The following is a 24,986-nucleotide window of genomic DNA, read 5'->3' as shown; positions in this document are numbered from 1 at the left end:
ATAAAAAATTGCTGAATTTATGTCACGTTCACGTTTTTCTGGATGGTGTATCCCATCTTCATATTATATCGACCCTATAGATATAGAAAGATCGCTTTTTTTGTTGATATTGAATTCAAACTGATGTTTTCCCTGGCTTAGGCTTGGATGTGTGTATGTGTGTTTGATTACTATTTGTGTGTTAGTGGGAGAAAGTTTTACTATCGTGTTAGCCGTATGTTAAGACTGTACCAATGATTATACATATGTAACGGGGAGGGGGGGGGTGGGTGTCTGCCTGGGTTGGTGCAGGTCGACTGCTACCCTCAGGATTTGAAACCATATGGGTGGCTACTGTTGAGTCATGGTCAGCAATGCTTATCACTGCACCACTACGCGCACGTGTGTATGTCCAAATGTAGGTTAAAAGACATGAAACACATATAGAAGGTTAAGAGACAGGGCCACACAGGTGTAAACTCGCTTCCATAACATACAAATTCTAGTCAAAAGAGTAATCATTGCCACAGTCTTCGTATTTTTATCGGCCTCAAAAGTTGAAACATATTAAACATGCTAAATGTATTTGACTGCAGAAATTACATAGTCATCTAAATTTAACCGTGACTACATATACCCAAACCTAGAATTTAACAGGTTTTAAGAGAGATGTCATAATTTGAAATGTTTTTGGATGTAAAATTTTCATTGATAGTTTACTAAAGCCCATAAATATTTTTTTTTTCGCAGCCTGAATGATGACATGTTTTACTTGTATTACACTTCATTATCATTCCGCTTAACCTCTTTACATTTCACATCAGCATATATGTTCTTCCCCTTATCTTTTCTATTCTCTTTCTTTAATATCCTTGTTTTCCGTACAGAAAGTTCCAAGTACAGTCATACCTTAATGCACGGCACCTCCATGATGTGACGTCACCTGTTGCACGTGAAGTTAACATAATTCATTGTTTACTCACAGTTACTATGTATCAGTGATTGCAAAAAATTTCATTGCAACATGTGTCCAAGTGCTACCGGCGACCCAGAGGACGTATATTGATGATGAAATTGATGTAGTCAATAGTTGACGAGATCTTAGGCTTATGCGGAATCTATCAATATTATATGTAAATAAGAATAGAATCAAGAGATTGCTTGAAGGTCACGTTGCTCTTCTGCTGGAGTTTGGCTCAGGGTAAGAGAGAGTTATTCTGGCTGTCAATTCTCACTGTCTGACAATCTTGGAGTGCATGTAGATTTTGAATATAGGGTCATATATAATGTAGGTTTGGTAAGATCAGGCTAGCTGGGTGGAGGAGGGGACCCTAGATAGGGTCGGTTTTTAAAGCTAATCAGGCCATTATCGTGCACCGTGATCACTTTGACGTCAGCTGCATTGCTATCAAGTTTTGATATAAGATTATTCTCTTCTGTACTGCGTGTAGACTTTCGTGAAAACAATAAGGTAAGGTATTTTTACAGTTTACTCCACAAGAGTTACGAAATATCTGTAGGAAACTTTAATTTGGTGTCATGAAACAGGTTAATTTTTTTGTATAGCTGATGTACCATTCTCTTCAAAAGAAGAGAGAGAGAGAGAGAGAGAGAGAGAGAGAGAGAGAGAGAGAGTGTAAATGTAGAATTTCATAAACTTGTGAACATACAGATATTTTGATATATCTGCACTCTGTGTGTTCAGAGAATAAATCTTGATACCTTTGCCTGTGTGTTGGGGCATGACATTGTCTCAATCTTCCCATAGAGTTTAACAATATTCTGTTTCATATTTTAAATCTTTTTTTTTTTTTTTTTTTTTTTTTTTTTTTTTATACTTTGTCGCTGTCTCCCGCGTTTGCGAGGTAGCGCAAGGAAACAGACGAAAGAAATGGCCCAACCCCCCCCCATACACATGTACATACACACGTCCACACACGCAAATATACATACCTACACAGCTTTCCATGGTTTACCCCAGACGCTTCACATGCCTTGATTCAATCCACTGACAGCACGTCAACCCCTGTATACCACATCGCTCCAATTCACTCTATTCCTTGCCCTCCTTTCACCCTCCTGCATGTTCAGGCCCCGATCACACAAAATCCTTTTCACTCCATCTTTCCACCTCCAATTTGGTCTCCCTCTTCTCCTCGTTCCCTCCACCTCCGACACATATATCCTCTTGGTCAATCTTTCCTCACTCATTCTCTCCATGTGCCCAAACCACTTCAAAACACCCTCTTCTGCTCTCTCAACCACGCTCTTTTTATTTCCACACATCTCTCTTACCCTTACGTTACTTACTCGATCAAACCACCTCACACCACACATTGTCCTCAAACATCTCATTTCCAGCACATCCATCCTCCTACGCACAACTCTATCCATAGCCCACGCCTCGCAACCATACAACATTAAATCTAGAACTAGCAAATGTATTTCTATGAGTTCTGTATCATTTGTTAGCAAATTAACTTTTTTTCCACTGCAAATTTGTAAGCCATCACAACACAAATGAAAGGTTTTTTAATTTGTTGGATTTGCATTTTGTTTATCAAAATGGTGAAATGTTCAAAGATAACCATTAGACTAGTGAAATATACAGAGATTGTAGTTTTCTCCCATACGTCCATCTTCTTTAGAGCCTTGTCTGTTTTTGTTTGGTTGTCAAGATCTTAATGTATTTCACTGTTTGGTTATTGTAGTCTGTTAATGCAAGTGGATATGAATAGAAATTGATATTTAGAGTTTTGCTAGTCTAATATATTTATCTCTGGCTGGTGCTTGTAAACTTTCATATATGCCCATTTGTATATGAGCATTACAGCATTTGTTTGTTGCATGTTTATATCGTAGCATGTGTGTGTTTCCTCCCTCAGGAAACACCATGTCAGACCAACGAGTGGAACGTATCATGGAGAAGATTGGTACATATCCTGACTTTCCCAAACCTGGGATTATATTTAAGTAAGTTACCCTCTTTATCTGCAGAGTTTGTGACTCCTCAATTACAGATGATGATGAATTTCATTTGATTTTTTGGTTACTCAAGAAGTTATAAGAATGAAACCTCATCCTACTAAATGTAAAAGTGAGCTTGCCTCATAGCCTCATAAACTTTATATCTGAATGTAAGAAAATGATTATTACCAAGTGACAAAGATTAATGGAAAAATTATCCTGAAAGAAAATGCTTGGATTGCCCAAGAGTCTATTTAGTAAATGCTAGCATTATATGTGAAACAGTCAATCAGTAGTATTGTCCATGAGTCTGTTTATGAGCATTAACATTAGCTGTTGGTTGGAAAAAGAATGTAAGAAATACTCTTTGTTGATGTGATCCAGTCTAACAAAGGTTTAAGTGAACATCATCAGGAGGAGGTTACTGTAAAATTTATTTCCTGTGTGGATGATTACTTAATTAATATAACAAAAGAATGATTTTCTTTAGAAATTTCTTGAAGTATTAACCCTACTAGAGTTATGCTAGGAATCATGCATGATCTGAAAATTGTGCTAGAATCTATATGTGAAAAGTCAAAGCTCCCTCTAGTGACCAGTATTACTTAGACTTTTGTGGCTTAGTACTGCTTTGGAAAGTTTCATAGTATTTAGCGAATCAAAACATCTGATATAGTATGTTATTTGACTTGGTTTTCAGTAGCCATGTTACATATTCCAGTCAGTCAAGACTTATTCATATCCTTATCTGCAAACACGCCAAATGAAGAATCGTGATAGATAAAAGTAGTATTTATTTTTTGTTGCTGCTTTGATATTCATAAGGTGCTTTGTGTATTTAATACCATTGTCATTGATTTATTCATGACGAGTGATTTTAGAAATATTTTCATCAAAAAAGTGAATCTGTGTGTAGGTAGTTTGCAGAAGTGCATTGCAACTTTAACTGGGTTACCAGTGGAACATGAAACCTCCCATCTGCAGTACTTATTAAGATTTGCATTGCAGCAGATACCCAGACTCTCAGAGCATTTTTTTATTTGCAGTGGGATGATAATTAAGAGTATGTCAGTCATTGCATTTTATTGGCAACTTTAATTTGCATTATTATATTCATGGCTAGTTGAGAAATTATTTAGTTATTTCAAAGTAGCACATGCACTTGCCATCCTATGCATTTGTCAGAGGACCTTCTCAGTGATGCTGCCATCTAATATTTTAGTTAAAAGTACATATTTAATCTATGAAAAATTATTGATACTTTTGTTTAACATGTAATCTTTGATTAACATAATCTTTGATTATAGCTTCTGAAAAACTGCCATAATAATTTCAGAAGCCACTCTTGAAAAAAATATTACGCACTATAGTAAGGACTGCCTTATTCTGTTCCTATGTTGCTTTATCTGCAATCTTCAGGTGTTGGTAAGCATGTTTTGTGAAATGTGAATTTTTTTTTTTTTTTTTTTTTTTTTTTGCTTTGTCGCTGTCTCCCGCATTTGCGAGGTAGCGCAAGGAAACAGACGAAAGAAATGGCCCAACCCACCCCCATACACATGTATATACATACGTCCACACACGCAAATATACATACCTACACTAACAATTGAGTTGAGCTGTAAACATTGGTGTAGGTTTTATGAAAGTGAGTTCCAGATATATATAAAAGAAATGATAATCAAAGTGCAACTTTTATTATTATAGATATTCTGCTTTGACCAATTGACTGATTTTTTTTTTTGTACCTAGTGTAGATCTAAGCTCTAGAATTATTCTTTATTGCTTTGAGGGTCATGTAAATGCAATACTTAATGAGGTTGTATTCAGTACTCCACACTTTGATATAAATCTAATACTTTGGATCTTTTCAGAGACATCTTTTCTGTTCTTGCTGACCCTTCTGTATTCAGGGATTTGATGACTGTTTGTGAAGAACGGATCAGGATTATGTGTCCTGATGTGGATATAATAATGGGACTAGAATCTAGAGGCTTTCTGCTTGGCACCCCCTTGGCCTTAGCTCTTGGTGTGCCCTTTGTACCTGTTCGAAAGAAGGGTAAATTACCGGGAGAGTTGAAGCAAGTGTCATACTCATTGGAATATGGAACAGTTAGTAATTATAATGCACCTTTGCTTATCACAAGGATTTCCCTAGAGCATCTATATACCTCCTTTCAAAATAACTTTATATTCTTTAGGTTTATAGTCATCATATTCCCCAAATCCTCATTTGTTTTCCTTTTGCTGCATTCATATAAACCAGTTTGTTATGTAGATTACTGAATATGTACTTTCTTCGCTGTGCCTCTTATTCATCACAGTTTTATGTAAGATTCAGCTCCTTGCTCACTTTTCTCATTAGCCAGCCTCCTGAAATCTTCATTTGTTTAACACTGTACTCCTCTTTATTCAACCTATTTTTATGGTGGCACACACTCCATGTGTCACTGTTCAAGTGTCTCCACATCATATCAACCTCACTTTTTACTCTTTTTTGATATCTCTCACTGTTTATGTAACTTTTTTAGGATGTTACATTTGCATTTTAATTAGTTATCTATAGCAAGAATTTATGTTGGGTGTTGCACTTGGAGGTACCCTTTTCCTTTGACTTTATTCATGGAGGTTTATCAAGTTAATGCCGTACACCTGCAATCCTTGGAAGAATATCAATAATGTTGGTTAGGGCATTTCTTAGGTATTTGTGCAGAGCTTATGGATATTTTTGTTACACACTTCTAGAAGTGTATTGAAAGAGGAGGTGAACATGTTGAGTAGTAAATTAGATTTGATTTGTGAGGTTGTGGCTACCAGTTACGGATTAAGCATTACATTGGACTACCATCGCTTTACCACATAGGTTTCAACTTAATAGGTGTGTGATTTTGTAATTAAGGAATTGAGAAAGGTACTTCTGGGTAGAACACCTTGTATGTTACGAAAATGGGAAAGCATATTTTGGCTCGTAATAGTATCAGGGATATGACCAAGTCTTTCATAGTTGGCCATTAAACAATCTAATACAACTGATGAGTCTTCTCAGTCTTCATGAAAGTAGTTAACTTCATGATGGTTTTGAAAATCTGGAAAGATCCATTATTTGAACACTGCACAGTCCCAAGGTATTCACCCTGATCTTCAGTCACAATCAGCAATTCTTTGTTTTTCTCCTGAAAACATTTTACTTTTGAAAACTAATCGACACTATAAAACACTAGTTAATTATCAGGCAGAAAATTATCCTTTTACTTTGATGTACATTCTTAATTTGTATATCATTGTTTATGCATGTTACAGATATCCCCTATATAATGGCAGTTCATGTACCAGAATTTTTCTAAACTTTAATTTATAAATTAGGGAACCAATTTATTTAACTGTTGGCTTACATGCTTTGTACTTGTTTACTTTCTTCCGGAACATTCTTAACATTGTAAACTGTATTTATGCTTTGAATATGTTATGCTGTAAAATGAGTTATGATATACTTTAGGTAGTCATTACTTCAGGTAGTAGTTGATACAAATATTAGGTAGGGGTCTTTCAAAACATTACACTAGAGTAGCTTGTGGCTTGTTAAGGGCAAGGCATAAAGGCTAAGAAGGGACACTAGAGTTCAACTGTTATGGAAACTTTTGCTGTGGCCAGCCCCTTGAGGGAGTACCTGAAAGGAATAGGCATTAGAGATATAGATAGCTATATAGATAGATAGATAGATAGATAGATAAGTTGATTATTGTTGAAACACAGTACTGTACTGTGCTTTAATCTCAGTTTGATGAGGTGGATAAAGTGCATACAACCCCTCTCTCTCTCTCTGCTTTCCATTAACTTTATCACATCTTCATATTCACCTGAAGTAACAATAGTCACACTTTAAGGTAGGCTCTGAAAATTTATCATCTTTTTATTTCTTATGTACAATACTAATGTTAATGTGTCAAAAAAAATAATTGAATTGGTTTCACATAAGAAAATTCCATTTTTAGTGTTTTTTTTTTAATAATGGCTTAGGACTAGACTATTTTATGCAAAAATACATCTCCAGTTAAATGATGGGAAGATGTTGGGAGTCATGTTTCATGTATTGGACATCCCAGTGATGGTTTGCTTTTCAGGAATTTGCCTGTTCAGCTTCATGGGGAATGAGTGTGAATTTTTGAACAAGGATGATATACTGATGTGATATTGGTTTGGATGGAAAGCAGATACTGTGAGGGATGCGTGGTAAAAATTTGAACTTTGAATGTAGACTGGAACAAAGATGAGGTAGAAGGATAGAGTTTTGGAATTTATGTTGGAGGGAGTGAATGTGGGATTATATTAATTGTTACATGTTTTCAGTCACCCTGAGTACTATTTATTCTTAGGGTAACTATGAATGATTTGATATATGTCATTGAAATATTTGTTAGTATGTTCAAGGGATATGACATAAATGAGGCTTTTATATTTTTCCTACAGGATGTATTTGAAGCACAGGCAAACAGTATAACACCAGGCCAGAAGGTGGTCATTGTGGATGATCTATTGGCCACAGGAGGTTGGTTAGTGGTTTTGCATCTACTTGTTAATATTCAGAACACAGACACAACATATACCAACATAAGGATCAGGTGGAAATATTAATTTCTATGTTAGAGTATATTTAGCTTCATACATTTGCTAATTATTTTCTGACTAGTACAGAAGACTCTTGATTATGCCAGTTTAGACACACAGTTCATTGCTATCAACACAAAGGCAGTTCACAAAATTTTTCAGACAAATACATTTATGTTATGTACATGATTTGATACTTAAGAAGATGAAGTTGGCATCTTTTATGCAAAGAGTATAGCACTATCATCATAGTATACTTAAGCAGATGATACAGTAACATCACTATAGTTAGCATGTGAAAGAGAATTTCACGGGTCAAGTATGACCAAGCATCTTCATAATATCCTTTTAAGTTCAGAAATAAGTTTTACATTTAAAATCCATTATTTTTTTTACTTTAGGACTTATAAAGCTAAGTATGAAAGGTAAAAAAATGTAGAATTGCTTTTCATGTGTCATATGATCTTATTTGAATTAGTGCAGCACATTAGAATCAAGACAGCATTGCATTTGGCTATCAGATAAGTGGAGAAATTAAAAAAAAAAGGATATATGCAAAAGAATGAAAGGTGTTTTTCCAGTCAGCCCAGTTGGGAAAAATATGCTGAAGAAATGTTAAATGGAAAAGAAGTATATAGGGGAAATAATAGAATCATACACAGAAGGAAACCCGTCTTTGAAGGGTAGAGTGTAATTAAAGAATAAGTGTTGGAATGCAAAATAATTGTTTTTGAAGGAAGCATAGTTTAAGAATCTATGGTAAACCAATAAGAAATCTGTTTTGAATGTACCTGTGAAAATTTACCATCATGATAACTGATGAATCTTTTTCTCTGAGTGATATGCCTATGAGCAACCAAGGTTAAATGGCCTTACTTATTCAGACTTTCTATTGTGATCTCTTTCCCTTTTGTAATTTGCATCTGTTTATTCCTAAGGGCTATTTGGATCTCATTTTACAGAATGAGTCATTTCTTGTGTCCCACTAGTGTGAATTTTGTGAAGTTTTTGTGTTGCTTATATGATAATCCTTTCCCCAGTGTATCAGCAGCATATAGTGATATTCTCTGCAATTTCAACTTAGTTACTATCAGTGCATTCCATGGTTATTGTTGACCTATAGAATTACTTTACTGTTTGTGGTGAGCTTTAAGGTGGTACCAAAGGAGATTGATGATATTTTTCAGGTACCATGAAGGCTGCCTGTGATTTGGTAAAAGCAATGACTGGGTCTGTCGCACTGTGTCTTGTCTGCATTGAACTTGAAGGCTTAAAAGGTAGAAATAAACTGGAAGACCCTTGTGAGTCTGTTGTCAGATTCTAAATTCTAGGATTACGTAAGTATTTTTTTTAAATGTGTGGTATGTTTATTGATTTAAAAGAAATATTTTGGTTTAATTTTGTGAGCTAGCTTGTAGAAAATGAGTCCCAGTATCAACAATCCATATGTGCTCAGTCTTGAACTGAAAAGTATGTCAATCAGGACCATGATGTCATACCAGAGGAAAAAGATCTGTTCAGCCATACTTATGACATGTTTTCTTTCACTGTTCCCTGAAATTATTGCATTTGTACATACTACTGTAGCTAGTTAGATTGCACTGTATATGTATTTAGTCCAAAAAGGAGTTTATGACCCTAAAGTGATAAACAAATGTACAAGATTATTTTGGTACAAAACTAGGCAGAAACACACACACACACACACACAAAAAAAAAAAAAAGAAAAGAAAATACATTGCTTTAAAAAGTTATTCTGTGTACTTAATGTAGTTTTACAGTGGTTGTTACTCACTTGATGAAACCATCTTACACCACACATTGTGAAAGGCATGCAAGGAATAGAGTGAATTGGAACGATGTGGTATACCGGGGACGACGTGCTGTCAGTGGATTGAACCAGGGCATGTGATGTATAGGTATGTATATTTGCGTGTGTGGACGTGTATGTATATACATGTGTATATACCCTGACAAATATTTTTCTGGAAAAACATGATATTGCAGCACACCTCTAACATGCATTTTTATGAATGTTTACATTAAAGATTTATTTGTCTTTTCTGAAAGTTAAATGTTTTTGCACATTCTGAACATTATATCAAACTTGCTGCTACTTTTTTTTTTGTGGGGAACAATTTAGAATTTTAGATGACTAGTTTAGTGTTTGATTATCCTCATTGTAAATCCTGGTTTATGATTTGTATCGGTCTTCTCGGAGATACATTTGATCTCACAGTTAGATGTACAAACCTGATTCCAATTACTGTGGTAATGTATAAAACATCTGTACTTTTAATGTAGGAGACTTTGTAATTAGTCTTTCTTTTATGCTGAAATGGATTTGTTAGTTTTCCTTTGTATGTATGTTTAGGGATGGCAATGATGGTATTGTGGCATAAGTTGTTTTGAAAAGAGTTTATTTGTTTTACACCTAACATTCCTTTTGAGATATCAATTTGATAAGAATAAAAGATGAAGCTTCAAGAATATAAAGCTTAAAGCCATTTTATTTACCTGTAATTTTCTGGTATCACAGAATTTACGATATGATGAACTGAATTTGATTAGTACTGCACAGGTAAACAAATTAGGAAAATTTGTTAAAAAAGATACAGGTATATTCAGTAGGCATTATTTTGCTGTGGACATAAACATTTAAAAAGCTGTTTGTAATCAGGAAGCCAGAATAGAAAGATATTTAATGTTTATGTATACAGCTAATTACCTACAAACAATGGCCTTATTTGTGCATGTGCACTGATTGCTGCATGGTTTACCCAGACCATTTCATATACCATAGTTAAGTCCATTTACAGCACATAACCCCATGTATACCACAGTGCTCTTATTCTCTCTATCCAATGCATCCCTCTCATCATATGGATGAAATGTTGATGCTTCTGTGATATAACATCGAAGATGATACACATACCAGCTTGTAGGCTTTCATTGTAGAAGGATATTGAATATAAACAGGTGAAGAAAAGTAGAAAAAAAAAAAAAAAATGGACAGAGCACTTAAATAATACTTATGTCAATAAGGTAAGGGGAAATGAGGATATGTTGGATGCCTTTGACACATTATGCATACAGAAAGCAGAAAAAGAAATGCATGCTTATTGAATCCTTTTAATGTATGTTCCTTTTATGTGTTGGATGAGTGTCTGTCCAGTAAATGTTATTGTTTTGTTGACACATTACCATCCCATTCAACATTCATGTGGGATGATTACTGCAAGTAACATCAGAATAATAAGGTTGACGAGAAATATTAAGTGAAACATATATTTTATTAAAAAGAATGAATGAGCACACTACAGATGTGAAAAATTAAATGATAAAAATATAGCAAAATACAGTCTCTGATATATAAAATATTTCACAAATATGTACAATAATACGTCTAGTCTGTACACAGTCTATTAATACTCAACAACAGAATATATGAAAAGCTAAATGCTTTGAAATTTAATGTTGAAATTTAGGTTCCAACATTATTTTGTTTCATAGTGATATTGAAGGCCTAACAATGTATTAAATGTACTGGATGTAACATTACTAAATACAGTAACCTGTAATAGAAAAAGCTGTACAAAAATCATATAGAAATGAAAGAATGTAAAGTTTGCAATACACTAGTATATCACGTAGGTATAGGTCTGATATGATTCTGTGGCTTTTCAGTAGTATACAGTCAACAAGTATATATGCTTTAGATTATGAAACTACAGCAACCTGGGGCTTGTGTATTATCTTTTCAGTCAAACCAAAAACCACTTTACACTTGAGTCAAGTGAGACAAGTTTTTTTTTTTTTTTTTTTTTTTGCTTTGTCGCTGTCTCCCGCGTTTGCGAGGTAGCGCAAGGAAACAGACGAAAGAAATGGCCCAACCCACCCCCATACACATGTATATACATACGTCCACACACACAAATGTACATACCTACACAGCTTTCCATGGTTTACCCCAGACGCTTCACATGCCTTGATTCAATCCACTGACAGCACGTCAACCCTGGTATACCACATCGCTCCAATTCACTCTATTCCTTGCCCTCCTTTCACCCTCCTGCATGTTCAGGCCCTGATCACACAAAATCTTTTTCACTCCATCTTTCCACCTCCAATTTGGTCTCCCTCTTCTCCTCGTTCCCTCCACCTCCGACACATATATCCTCTTGGTCAATCTTTCCTCACTCATTCTCTCCATGTGCCTAAACCATTTCAAAACACCCTCTTCTGCTCTCTCAACCATGCTCTTTTTATTTCCACACATCTCTCTTACCCTTACGTTACTTACTTGATCAAACCACCTCACACCACACATTGTCCTTAAACATCTCATTTCCAGCACATCCATCCTCCTGCGCACAACTCTATCCATAGCCCACGCCTCGCAACCATACAACATTGTTGGAACCACTATTCCTTCAAACATACCCATTTTTGCTTTCCGAGATAATGTTCTCGACTTCCACACATTCTTCAAGGCTCCCAGAATTTTCGCCCCCTCCCCCACCCTATGATCCACTTCCACTTCCATGGTTCCATCCGCTGCCAGATCCACTCCCAGATATCTAAAACACTTCACTTCCTCCAGTTTTTCTCCATTCAAACTCACCTCCCAATTGACTTGACCCTCAACCCTACTGTACCTAATAACCTTGCTCTTATTCACATTTACTCTTAACTTTCTTCTTTCACACACTTTACCAAACTCAGTCACCAGCTTCTGCAGTTTCTCACATGAATCAGCCACCAGCGCTGTATCATCAGCGAACAACAACTGACTCACTTCCCAGCTCTCTCATCCACAGCAGACTTCATACTTGCCCCTCTTTCCAAAACTCTTGCATTCACCTCCCTAACAACCCCATCCATAAACAAATTAAACAACCATGGAGACATCACACACCCCTGCCGCAAACCTACATTCACTGAGAACCAATCACTTTCCTCTCTTCCTACACGTACACATGCCTTACATCCTCGATAAAAACTTTTCACTGCTTCTAACAACTTTCCTCCCACACCATATATTCTTAATACCTTCCACAGAGCATCTCTATCAACTCTATCATATGCCTTCTCCAGATCCATAAATGCTACATACAAATCCATCTCTTATTTATGCATGGATGCCTTCTTCTGGGTAATCCAGGGCCTTGAACAGTTCAATGCTTTTTTATTAATAGCTATGAATCCACAAACACTGGCAATAATTGAGTAAACATCAATAATAGACTTTCACATTGAGTAGGAAAAAGTTCATTAAAGTAACTGGTCCACCATAAATGCATTTCAAAAAGCCACTTTACCTCGCCTCATATCCATCTAAGAAGCGAGACACAAGTAATTTCATTTATGAATGGATGCCTTGCTCAGGGTAATCCAGGGCCTTAAACAATTCAAAGCTAGTGTATCAATATCTCCACCACAGAATCCATAAACAGCAGCAATATTTGATTGAATAGCAAAAATAGAATTCAATGAAGAATAGGAAAACTTCAGAATAACAGGCCTAAAATAAATGCATTTTAAAAAGCCACTTTACCTCATATTCACCAAACAAAGATTATCAATATTAAGAATTTACAACTAGTTCTCAATAAGACCTTAATTGAATTTTAAAGATACTGTGTGCATAATCATACTGAAAAGTGTCCTGATTAATGTTTGAGAACTTGACAAAGTTGTTTCATGTTGTGAGTTGTTACCTTAGTAAGAATAGTAAGCTAGTCAAGAGACTTGACTAGATAATGACCAGCTTTGAGCAAACCTGTGTATAAGAAACTATCTGAAATTGTGAATGTGTTATCTACCTCATGCAACTGGTTAAATGACATGCAAAACTAGTACTTCAGAAAATTTTGCCTCTGGGTAATCTTTAAACAATATTAAGAATCATTTGTATATTACCATGCAATGCTGTACAGCAAGTTGCAATTCATTACTGACATTAGATCAAAGGTAGTTAGTCAAGTGGCTTTAGTTGCCCAAAGAAGCAATGACATGAGAGATGTAATGCAGTCAAATGAAAAATGTCCTCCCCATGGCATCTTTTCTGATTATATTTTTATTGCTTCTTTGAAGACACTAAACTGCACTCTCACATCATAGTCTCATACACTTTCCAGAACCCTTGGTATACCATTGCATTTCTTATCTATTAATGATGTTTATGTATCGTCTATCACTTTTACATTTCTTGTTGGAATACAGGTTGTCACTATAAAGTTTCTCACACTAAACATCCTAAGGTGAACAGTAGCAAGAAGTGCTTGGAATAGATTCTGCTTACAGATTTGCCATTTCGAATAATGACGTACTAAACTAGATAATTATGTTTGTCTTGACTTTCAAAGCAACATTTACATTATCTGTTTATATGTATTACCAAAAATTCCATTCCCATTTACAAGGGGAGGATCATGTGCATCCAATCATGCACCTTTTATAGGAATAAGTTATGCAGAAGTGGGATGGTCAACTCCAACTCAGGCTGCCAACAGTAAGGACATCCAGATTTGATACCCTGCTAACTATTGAAATCACTGAAGTACTTTATTCAAAAGCATCTTTTTACAAGCTTGTACTGGACTTAAGATTAAAACAGAAACTCCATAAGTGCTTCCATGACTACTTTACATGTATCAGTGATAATGTAAGTATATATATATATATACAGAGTAATGATGCATTTAGAAGAAGGACACTATTGACATTAAAAATAACAAATGTAAGATTTTTGTCAATAGCACCCTACACATTTTAACTTCATTAGATAACCACACTTTTCCACTATCTTTTTCAAGGATCAATCTTTAAGACCTACCATAATCCAATATGGTGATCTGAATGATTATCACTGAGGAAGATTGAGGTTAAGGAACCTCTGGTGTCATACTTTACCACACTTATATATGGCACAGTATCCATGATACATTTCATATAGATGTAAACAATTCTAGAGAAATGAGGAGGAAGTTGTGTATACAGTATTAACTATAAAACTTTGAAATGTAACAATAAGCCATAATGCCTTTACCACCAGCATGAAAAACAAAAATCATGACAGGAAATGGATACGGAAAGTTCAGCCAATTAGCAGTGTTGAGGAAAATGTGGAAAGTTTAAATCCTTCAGGTCACCATATAAGCTCATGGTGGTCCACGGCTCACAGTGAGTATGCTCCTTTTTCATCATGAAGACGCCGCTTGTCAGATGCTCGCCTGTAACCAGCCTTATCCTTAAGTTTGTGAATAATGTGAATACAGAGGACTATGCACATGAGTTGGAGTCCACCCACAACAGCCAAGATGGAGCACCAAATGGCTTTGTTGTCATCAAGCCAAAATTTAAGCGGTGCTCCACATCCACTCTGTTAACAAAAGAGATAATGAAGTTAGAAAAATGTATCTTTCATCATGAAAATACCTCTTTTCAACTTACAGTGGGAGAAGGAAATTTGTTTAACACATAGTAATCATTTTGTCTTTATTTAGAATGTTTTTTTACATTCAAAGGATGCTAATGCATGCAGAATTTCAATATGTAAAAGTACGTCTTCATATAATATTATCCAATATGCCAATAATTTATACTTATTAGTATAAGAAACCCACCAGAAATGACCAGAGTATTTGAAGGGGTATCCAGCTCAGTTTTTAATTTTTTCTTTTCTGAAAAGTGAAACATCTGCTCTCACAACAAAAATTCTGTAATGTAGTTAGTATTATAATGTGGTAAAATTGATCTTCCTAAGCAGGTGAGGTAGCCAAAGCGAAATTTAGGAAATTTCAAGAGAGACAGGAAATGCAAAATAGATATTCTTTATGTTAGAACTGCATTGTAGATGATGCCAAATAGAAGAAAGACAAAGTTACATATTGAAGGTGGATAAAAACATGATTAAAAGTTATGGGAGGTTATTGAGGGCATTGAGTCGTCTGACTTAAGAAGTGACATTTAATAGATGGGTACAGATGATGTAGGATAAGAAGCTGCAGGCAGGTGAGGACACAGTAGCAGATGAGGGTGAATGAGATCATAATATCACATGCTGTTGGTGCATGAGGAGGATTTAAGATCAACATATTTTGTGGATATGAGGCTGAAATAGAATCAGAAGTTGGAAGGAAGCGAGGAGGACCCTGTAGTTATGTTCAAGATTCAAATAGGTGAGGAGGGCAAGGAACTATTAAGTTTCAGGTAGGTGAGAAAAAACATAAGACAGTAAGTTAAAAGTAAATGAAGAGGACACATAATGGCATGTTTTAGGATGAAGCTTTGAGTAGGTGAGAAGACATACAGTTAGATTACAGGAGGGTTAAGGATAACATGATGCAGGTGGGTAAGACAAGTTGGAAGTAAGGAGAATATACTATCAGAAGTTATAAGTACATCAAGATACAACAACAAGATGTATGTGAAGGAGAATGACACATTATCATAAGTTGAGAAGTGGACAAGGAGGATATAAGAAAAAGCAGTGGGTGGGTAGAAAGGATTAAGCTTTAAGTAAGTAAAGAGGATAGAGGATCAAATTGCAGGTGGGTGAAGAGCACTGTGAATCAGATGTTACACATTAATGAAAGGGATATTGGTTTATGTTGTAAGTGGGAGTAGAATTATAGGATCAAACTGGTGATGGGCACATTTAACGACAAAAGTGATGGCCATCAATCACCTGTTTAAGCTGCTGGGCATTGGTGAAAGTTTCAGCCTTTATCTCTTGGATGGTGTCATAGCAAGAGTTGCTCATCGGGTAGTTGGTGTAAGCAAATTCCTTAGGCCCATAAAACCCACAGCAGTTAAACTGAAATAATAAGGGTTTTTATTTTGGTTTCGGCTTGTGTCCCATTTAATGTTATGATAGAATGGACAACTCTCAGAGAAATCACAAAAAAATAGTAGATCTTGTTAAATTAAGTGAAACGGAAATCTGGAAAATGATTTAACTTGAGTACAATACTCCATGACTGTGTTTTGATGAGATATGAAGGAAAAAATCTATTTCAAATTTTCATTCATGAACCTGAAAACATAAGAATATTAAAAGCAAAACTCACATTGTTCTGGATAATGTTGCGAGTTCCCTGGTTGACCTCTGCCCATCCATTCAGTAGAATGTCATCCAACTGCAAAGCAACTTTACATTATACTAATGCCTCAGACATAACAATACAATGTAGCAGCTTTATTCACCCAAAATTTTTCCACCTGCCAATGCTACCACTGCTACAGCTTATCCTCTATATGACTTCTGTTATTAAGATACCTCTATTGTTCTACCTAGCTCAAAAGCCAGAACTGAGCATCTTTGAACACTCAAGGCTGCATGTCATCATGCATTCATCCTCTATGTCTTCTCATCCACATGACAGTCTTTATTTTCCCATACCTGTCTTTTTTTTTTTGTCATGTAGTGAAAGTCAGGTACAGTCCAGCCTGGTTCAGTTAACATTGAAATGGCCTATATATAGCTGTAATAGTTAAAAATTTGATGCAAAGTATAGAATAGCCACAGTATGCTACCATGTAGCTAGTGTTACTTTGCCATGGGATTATAAAATGCATAAGATAGAGACCAGACTAATACTGTATTTTTGTAAAGTGTTTAAGTACTGTATTATGAAGTGACTTTTTCATAGTCAAGGCTAATATCTTTCAACTGTAATTCTTAATAAAAATATTTCCTCGACTATTTGCTCATCTTCTGATGATGCTTAAGATATTATTAAGACAGTGTTAAGTAATTTTGTGTAGTCATGGGCTTATTATTTTTGCTTGTCCTTATGTGAACACCTTTCTTTATTCATATGTTGTACCAGTCATGGTAATTATATTATGGCTGTACTTATTTGGACAGATTAAGAATATGAATTGAAACTTTTCAAGTGAAGAATTATTACTGAACATATATATGAGCATTTTTGTAACTGGAATATGGGTGAAAATAGTTTTGGTAATACCTGTACAGGAAATAATATTTTTAAGATATGCACATTGTTTTAACATTTTTCATTACGACAGTAATTTAATATAAATAAGTTTTAAAATAATTTTCTGTTTTTTTCAGAGCTATTTAAAGTTTGTTGGATGCCTCTTTGACACATATCCCTTCCCCCATACCCTTAACCTCCCCATAATCAGTACCTACCCTCAGCTTAAGGAGGTTGAGGGATATGACACCACCGATCTCAGCTGCGACGGACAGCACCAGCAGCATCAGGTACTGCAACACAAACGTACATTATCACCACATACAAAATTACTTAAATAATTTTTTTTCTTAAAAAGAAGTGAGGGTAACTCAATTTGTGACAAGGATCTGTAAATCGTTTTGATTGTGATTAATATGAGACTCATGGAAAGTTTTTAAGGTAGCCAATGAATGTTCCCTTTTATTTATGGTATCTTTGGCAGCAATTGTTTCACATTGTACCTGCTGTCTAGTGTAGCAGGTGTTCCATGTTTCTGATGTTTACTGCAGCAAATGTTCCACATTTCTGATATCAAATGTAGCAGATGTTCTATGTTTATGGTGTCTAGTGTAGCAAGTGTCCCACGTTGCTCATAACATCCAGTGTAGCAAGTGTTCCAGGCTGATCGTAGCTTCCATGTAACAAGTGTTCAACGTTGTTTCTGGTGTCTAACATAGTAAGTGCTCTACGTTGTTTCTCGTGTCTTGTGTAGCAAGTGTTCCATGTTCACTCATGTCTATTGTAGTAAGTGGTCCATGTTGTTCAGGGTGTCTTTTGTAGCACTTGTTCTGTGTTTATGATGTCTCATGTAGCAAGTGTTCATCGTTGTTTCTATTGTCTAGCAGGTTTTCTCCATGTTTCTAATGTCTGGCGAAGCAAGATTTCTACCTTGTTTATGGCGTCCATTTTAGCAAGTGTCTCATGTTATTCCAGGCATCTAGCGCAGCAAGTCTTCCACGTTCATGTAAATTTCAAAGATCTCACGAGATCTATCGTGAATGAGAAGGAGAGAGAAGAGGGACTAAATGAAGCAAATATTTTAAGACACTGGAGATGAGACCTAACCTAACCTAACCTAACCTAAACCATCACTACTGCACTAACCCCCATACCAGGAGTCGATTACTTTCACGCGAGGTTCTCACCAGCGTGTGTCGTCTATGACCACCTCACACTTTCACTCTCCACCACAGGCGGCACAACAGTCAAGGGAGGGCTACATCACAGCTCTAAGATTAAGATGATCAGAATTTTCAGTGCATAGGAAGTTTGTGCCTATTATTACTTTCTTTCGTGGAAAACTCTCTTTCTGAACTCACATTTATATCAGAATTTCATTAAATTCTACCAGTATGACTATTATTATTATTATTATTATTATTATTATTATTATTATTATCATTATTATGGATTAGAAAGTCACACCTACCACCACTGGGCTACTCTGGAGGTTGGCATTATAAATCTCATCCACACTCGATACTCTGGAAAAAAAAAAAATTGTCCATTGCGCAGGCTGTTACGTTCCCGGCGTGGGAAGGGCGGGCGGTGTTCGCTGGGCTGTACTAGTATTATATTAACACGTTCAGTCCTCATCATTACAACAGAGTAGGTGACGTATAAATCACTCAGAAGTATCGAGCTGTTTGCTTCCTTGAAAAGCCATACTCTTTAATTCTGAATAGATTTTGTAATTTCTAGGTACATTTACGGTAATAAGATCGAGTCAAGATACAGTTCAAGCAGATATGATTAATTTTATTGGCAAGGAGAAAGTTGAATCAGAGCTGTATCATCAGACTCGAATTAAAGCTTTAGGAAACATCATCAAATTCATGTACAGTATATCGTCCCTATTCTTATGGCCATGATTCTATCCTGTCCAGGTCAACGGCTGTGGTCCACTGCCAGGGAAGGGTGGTGGGTGTGGAGATACGACCTTTGCTCTCCACCAGGGGATGGTCGTGGGTGTGGAGCCCGACCCTTACTCTACACCAGGGGAGGTTCTTGGATATGTATACCATTCATGGCTTAGGTACATCATTCCTGACACTGGCAGGTGGTTCAGGTGATCACGGCACTGATAGGTGGTCCATGTTTCAGGTGGTCACGACACTGGTAGGTGGTCCAAGTGCAGGTGGTGCTACCTCCACTAGCAACTATCACTGGAAAGTTCACAATACCCGTTCTCGCTGGCTCACTGCATGACGCTGCACAAAGGGCAACTTGCATGCTAGTAGGAGACAAATTTAAAGTAAAAACTTTAGACAAAGTAAGACTTAAATGAGGTTGTATTAACGGACAGCGAGAGAGAGAGAGAGAGAGAGAGAGAGAGAGAGAGAGAGAGAGAGAGAGAGAGAGAGAGAGAGAGAGAGAGGGGGGGGGGGACTGATGCTCTTGACAATGGAGTGTTTGCCACGGACACTGCTAGTGTTTTCAGCCAATCATGGCGTGAAGAACTCTTGGAGACACTTCACACCATGGGAGACGCAGGAGATCTGCTCATATTTTGGTGACGACCGACACGTTGCATCACTCAGTGTGGTGGTATATGGCCCAACCCTCCGACGCTACTCACTCAAACTTCTTTACCAAGGGGTTCAAGGGACACCTTTACCAATGAGCCTCCCCAACTGCTACCATTAGCAGCTGATGACCAATGATGACTGCATACTTACTATTGCTACCAGTGCGAAGATGATCGACAGATCACAAGACTGATGTACAGATACATCAGGCTAAAATGGAGGCATTAAGCTGGTGACGGAAACTCACTCTGATTCCACGTAATACTGAAGCTGTTGGAGCAAGTGTCCATGGTAACGAGTGATGAGTTGCCTGTCATATCCTTCATAGCATCGGATGTGAACCTGGACTAGAAGTTGAGCTTCTAGTGAACAAAAGATCACCCATAAGGCTTCAGTGAATTTCGGCCCAACGACACTCGGTGCTTCCTTATGACAAGGCTGGAGTTCACCTGTGTCTGGTGACCTCATCACCAAAACAAAGCTTAGCAAAGACACTAACGTCAGTAAAGTCTAAAAGACGAAGAAAGTGCTGCACGTGGCTGACAACACGCTGGGAAACAAGCTCGTTATACACGACACATTGGATGCTCCAGACCGTCGCCTGAAAAAATAATTTGGCGCTCTCATCAGTTCCATGGAGGAGACGCCTAAACACTACCGCGGCTCAGCTTCCACTAACACCATCATGACAGTAGCGCCCCAGGCCAGGTCATCGTCACCGGTTAAAACGTTTGTTTACATCAGAGAACATTTGTTTCTGGGTGTTGCACGGAGCTCTGGAGGAATGGATCGACGAGGGGGAGAGTAATGGTCCAGTGATGGGAGGATCCTCAATAATAAGCAAGTTCGAGAGATAATGTCACTTGCAACGCATCATTACAACTCATGTTGCATCATACTGGGGCAAATAAGTAGTTTATGCGTTAACCATAAAAATCGTGTAAGAGTACACACACACACACACACACACACACAATAGATGTGCCCATGTGAGTGGTCCAGCTCGGAACAGAGGAAACCTCGGCATGTGGTGGCTGGAGGTGACGAGTGTGATTTTATTCTGCTTTGACTCGTTAGTCACCACCACTCTCACGCGGGGGCAGCTGGGTCAGCAGGTACTCACCGCCCATTCATCACCACACAGGAAGGACATTTCTTATCTTTGATTAGCTGCTTTCTAGTACTGTCACCATCACTCCGCGCGCGCGCGCGCACACACACACACACACACACACACACACACACACACACATACAGTGTACCAGGGGATTTAACTAAGACACACACACACACACACACAGTGTACCAGGGGATTTAACTAAGACACACACACACACACACACACAGTGTACCAGGGGATTTAACTAAGACACCAGATATTCGTATTCAACGAACCAGTCACACATTGTAATCCACCTGCAGTATACTGTACCCCTTCCCACAAGTGACGTCTGTTTCTGCACTTAACCCTCCCTGACCAATACGCCGTCTGTCCTCCTAACTGGAAAATTTAGCACGTACTGAGTCAGGTTCCTGTCAGTGGCAGCCTCCCATGACCCAGGAGGTGTGGGACGACTCGTCCGTCAAACAATATCCACCACGGTGGGACTCTGACCTCCCAGCAGCACCGAGCGTGTCCTGGTATCCTGACGAGGATGTACAGGAGCACTGCACCGGGCCACCACCTAGAGCCTGACCATCCTCCTCTGGGGTCTGTTTCGCTCCTCTCACCACATACGCCGCAAACCTTGCCTCGTGTGGCAAGTAGGGCAACATTTCTTAATGTACCGACACAGTTTACAGCGGCCTCGACCTCCCGCACACAGCACTAGCCCCAGCACTTCACCCTGACAGTATGCTGACCTCAAAGACTTCTGTACTGCCTATGTTGCGGACGACCCTCCTCCACGGACACTACTTGTATACAAGGACATGCACAAACAAAGGTATACACAGTCATAAACAAGACCCTACATATTCACACACAAGTAGTTAAGAGCGCATCTTCTGATCTACATTATCAAGAATATCCATGCATACACATACACATACATCAATATCCTTGCATACACATACACATACATCAATATCCATGCATACACATACACATACATCAATATCCATGCATACACATACTCACACATACATCAATATCCATGCATACACATACACATACATCAATATCCATGCATACACATACTCACACATACATCAATATCCATGCATACACATACTCACACATACATCAATATTATGAGAAAAGACTTTCTTCAGGGTTGCTGACGCTGCAGAAATAAATCTAGGACACAGGCTGGTGGCACAGAAGCAGATCACCTGGGTCAGCGCCAGAGAAAGGTCGTGACCCCGGGCGTTCCACTGGTGACCTCGCCGTCACACTGGCTGCCCTCGGCACTGCCTGGCACCAACTCTGACCTCAGTCGTGCCTTGCGTCTACCTCATATATCAAACATGGTCTCTTGATACACTTCACTGTCTCTACCATAAAGGTAAAACCAAGCAACTCAAAAGAACATATATCTTTTATTTTACATTCTTCCACCTAGTCCACTTTTGGTTTCATTGTCCGCGTGACGGAAGTACCGACACGCAGCGTTTCGCGGATTGAACCCATGATATGCGACGTGTACGGCTGAGGGGCGAGGCCCACACCGTCACAGTGGTGGCTCATGTAAGCATAGGCTCCCTGTGTGTCAGTGTGCGTCACGCTCCTGCCTCACGCTAGGTGGTAGATCCCGGTGGTACCTCTGCCAGGCACGGCCAAGCTGGAGTACTTGCAGAAACACGAGAGCCGCGCTGGCTCTGGGGTTATGACCCGGAGGTAACATGCCATCTTCATCACACACACACACACACACACACATGTACAAACAGACTAATAAGAAAAGTTTAACATTTTCTTAGAATCCTTCCCTCTCGAGTATCTGATAATGACGTCAAAATTCCTTCCTTGATCAATTTTCGATGTTTGGCTGATTTTGTGTTTGATGTAATATCTCAAGTCTTTGATAACTGCGATGAACCACATCTTATTCCTTCAGTGATATTAATCCCAGCACCTGCTGATCTTTAAATTCTTGATGACTATGAAATTCATTTTGCATCAAAGGTTTTGCTATGAGTCTTGGATGTACTTCAGGAATATCTTTTGAATTCTCATAAGTTTATGTTGTATATGGTTTATGTCGTTTTCTGGTTAGCCATTTTCCTGCTTTTGTATTGTCTTCTTATGTATCATTTATAATGTTCTTAAACAGTGAACATTCTTGTGAGGTCATCTTTGTTATTCTTGAATCTTCGGCATTATTTCTGATTCTTTGTGTCGTGTTTCACACATTTTTTCTTTCTTAAATGCAGTTCTTTCCTATGTTCTTGCTGCTTGTTTAACATAATGTAATATGATTATTTTGTTATAGGTTTTCTGGAATTTTCACTATTGATTAATAGTTTTTTGTTATTCGTTTGTTATGATTTCTCTTGAGTTATCTTCACCTGCTCTAAATACATGATTCCAGTTTCCTTTATGTTTTTTGTATACAATGTTTTTCACTTTGAAATTTCATATATTTCTGTAATATACTTTTGAACATGTGTAACTTTATTCCTTTTGCAGCTGAATGTTATGGTGCTTCATGGCATCACTGAATATCCGGTTCCGCCACTGCCAGCGTGTGATCCGATCGTTGAGGGAAGACAAAGGCATACAAAGGCATGTACTTATACAGTATGATACCACTTGGTGGTTGGGTTCAGGTTCATCCTTACATCAGTGAGTTATTCTGATCATGTCATCATTATCCATTGTCTTTCTTAATTCTTAATCTGCATCATCTGCATTGTATTCAGTGTAACATGTACGCTCTCTTTACTCATTACAACTCGTTGCCCTTATTTGTGATCAAAATGATGCGATAAAAACTAACAAGTTTATTAACGCAGGTTAGCAGTCAGTAGTTATCATCGGAAAGTAGTTTACCCGCAATGTAACTCTCATGTTTGATAATATTATGAACACACTTTTTGCATTGGTCACGCTGTCTCACGCATCTCTCACTTCGGGGAGCCAAGTTGTGAACGACTATAACTCTCTTGAAAAAATGTTTTCCTCTTTTGGTGGTGCATCATTTGCCAGCAGCTGGCATGGGGGGTGCTTCACTCCCGACAGCTAAGTTGAAGAGTGCATCTGATCCCGGCAGCTGGTGTGGGCGATGTACCCTTTCCTGGGAGCTGGTATGTTTGTAAAGCATCGTGTTTAAGTCTTTCGTTTATGTGTGGGTGTTATTCTGAAGCAGTTATTATATATTAATCTATCGTGTTCTTCCTGTCCTTATGGTGAATTTGCATTCTTCAAAGTGCTGCATTTTGAAGCAGTAGCTCTGAAATTTTCAATCTTGTGAGCAGCACAGCGTCAACAACCATTTACATTAGTAAGCAAACATTTACAAATAACATCAAAAGAGCAAGAAACAAAGACAAAAAGTAGGGCACACAATAAAAATGGCGTCGATACTAAATGACAATAAAACAAGAAATTAATCAGATTTAGAATAGTATATAAATGAGAAATATAAATGAGAAAAAAAAGTAAGAGAAGAGTTGAAACTGACCATACGCAGGACGCAGAGCGCCTCAGAGGCGCCTGCCACCCAGCCCACTAGACCCGTCACGAAGAAGAGGAAGCCGACGCCTAGCATACTGTACGTGAAGATCTGCAATAAAAGGCGGAACGTTAGTGGCTACATGGTAATATCCCAATCGTAAGGTGGAAAAAAAAAACGAAGATGAATGCTTAAAGAACTGTAGATTTGCCTGACGCATGTATACAACTTGCCGTACAGCAAGAAAAACGTCTGCCGGATTGGTCAGCGCATCTTCTAGTAAGAACGTGACAATTATACTGTAA

The 24,986-nt window shown here is 37.7% G+C and overlaps 2 protein-coding genes across 5 annotated transcripts in view; one reads left to right on the top strand and one right to left on the bottom strand.

The window, feature by feature from the left end:
* Positions 1-286: 286 nt before the first annotated feature.
* Positions 287-9,282, top strand: LOC139753657 (adenine phosphoribosyltransferase-like). Of its 4 annotated transcripts, XM_071670287.1 has the most exons (6): positions 287-397; positions 965-1,180; positions 2,865-2,952; positions 4,818-5,055; positions 7,411-7,489; positions 8,736-9,282. In XM_071670287.1, exons 3-6 carry the CDS (start codon positions 2,873-2,875, stop codon positions 8,870-8,872), a joined length of 534 nt encoding a protein of 177 aa, XP_071526388.1. In that variant the 5' UTR covers positions 287-397; positions 965-1,180; positions 2,865-2,872; the 3' UTR covers positions 8,873-9,282. The 4 variants fall into 4 exon arrangements, with proteins under 4 accessions (XP_071526388.1, XP_071526390.1, XP_071526386.1 ...); XM_071670289.1 differs by lacking the exon at positions 965-1,180 and having other exon boundaries at positions 344-397; XM_071670285.1 differs by lacking the exon at positions 287-397 and having other exon boundaries at positions 847-1,180.
* A 4,808-nt stretch (positions 9,283-14,090) lies between these two features.
* LOC139753652 (CD82 antigen-like) overlaps positions 14,091-24,986 on the bottom strand; it is a 41,191-nt gene continuing 30,295 nt past the window's right edge. Inside the window, exons 3-7 of the mRNA XM_071670273.1 lie at positions 24,691-24,792; positions 17,714-17,788; positions 16,623-16,691; positions 16,241-16,369; positions 14,091-14,932 (exon numbers count right to left, since the gene is read on the bottom strand). Coding sequence (XP_071526374.1) covers positions 14,729-14,932; positions 16,241-16,369; positions 16,623-16,691; positions 17,714-17,788; positions 24,691-24,792 — 579 coding nt within the window. The 3' untranslated portion in view covers positions 14,091-14,728. The remainder of the gene's footprint in view (positions 14,933-16,240; positions 16,370-16,622; positions 16,692-17,713; positions 17,789-24,690; positions 24,793-24,986) is intronic.

This window comes from Panulirus ornatus, chromosome 15 (genome assembly GCF_036320965.1).
Source record: "Panulirus ornatus isolate Po-2019 chromosome 15, ASM3632096v1, whole genome shotgun sequence".
NCBI lineage: Eukaryota > Metazoa > Arthropoda > Malacostraca > Decapoda > Palinuridae > Panulirus > Panulirus ornatus.
This window is presented reverse-complemented; position numbering and strand designations above follow the sequence as displayed.

What these genes read in the sequence shown, in the direction of transcription:
- LOC139753657 (XM_071670287.1), top strand. Translation starts at nt 2,873, where the DNA reads ATGTCAGACCAACGAGTGGAACGTATCATGGAGAAGATTGGTACATAT. An exon ending in AAACCTGGGATTATATTTAA is followed by an intron (nt 2,953 to 4,817) that starts GTAAGTTACCCT and finishes GGATCTTTTCAG; the next exon opens with AGACATCTTTTCTGTTCTTG. An exon ending in TGATCTATTGGCCACAGGAG is followed by an intron (nt 7,490 to 8,735) that starts GTTGGTTAGTGG and finishes GATATTTTTCAG; the next exon opens with GTACCATGAAGGCTGCCTGT.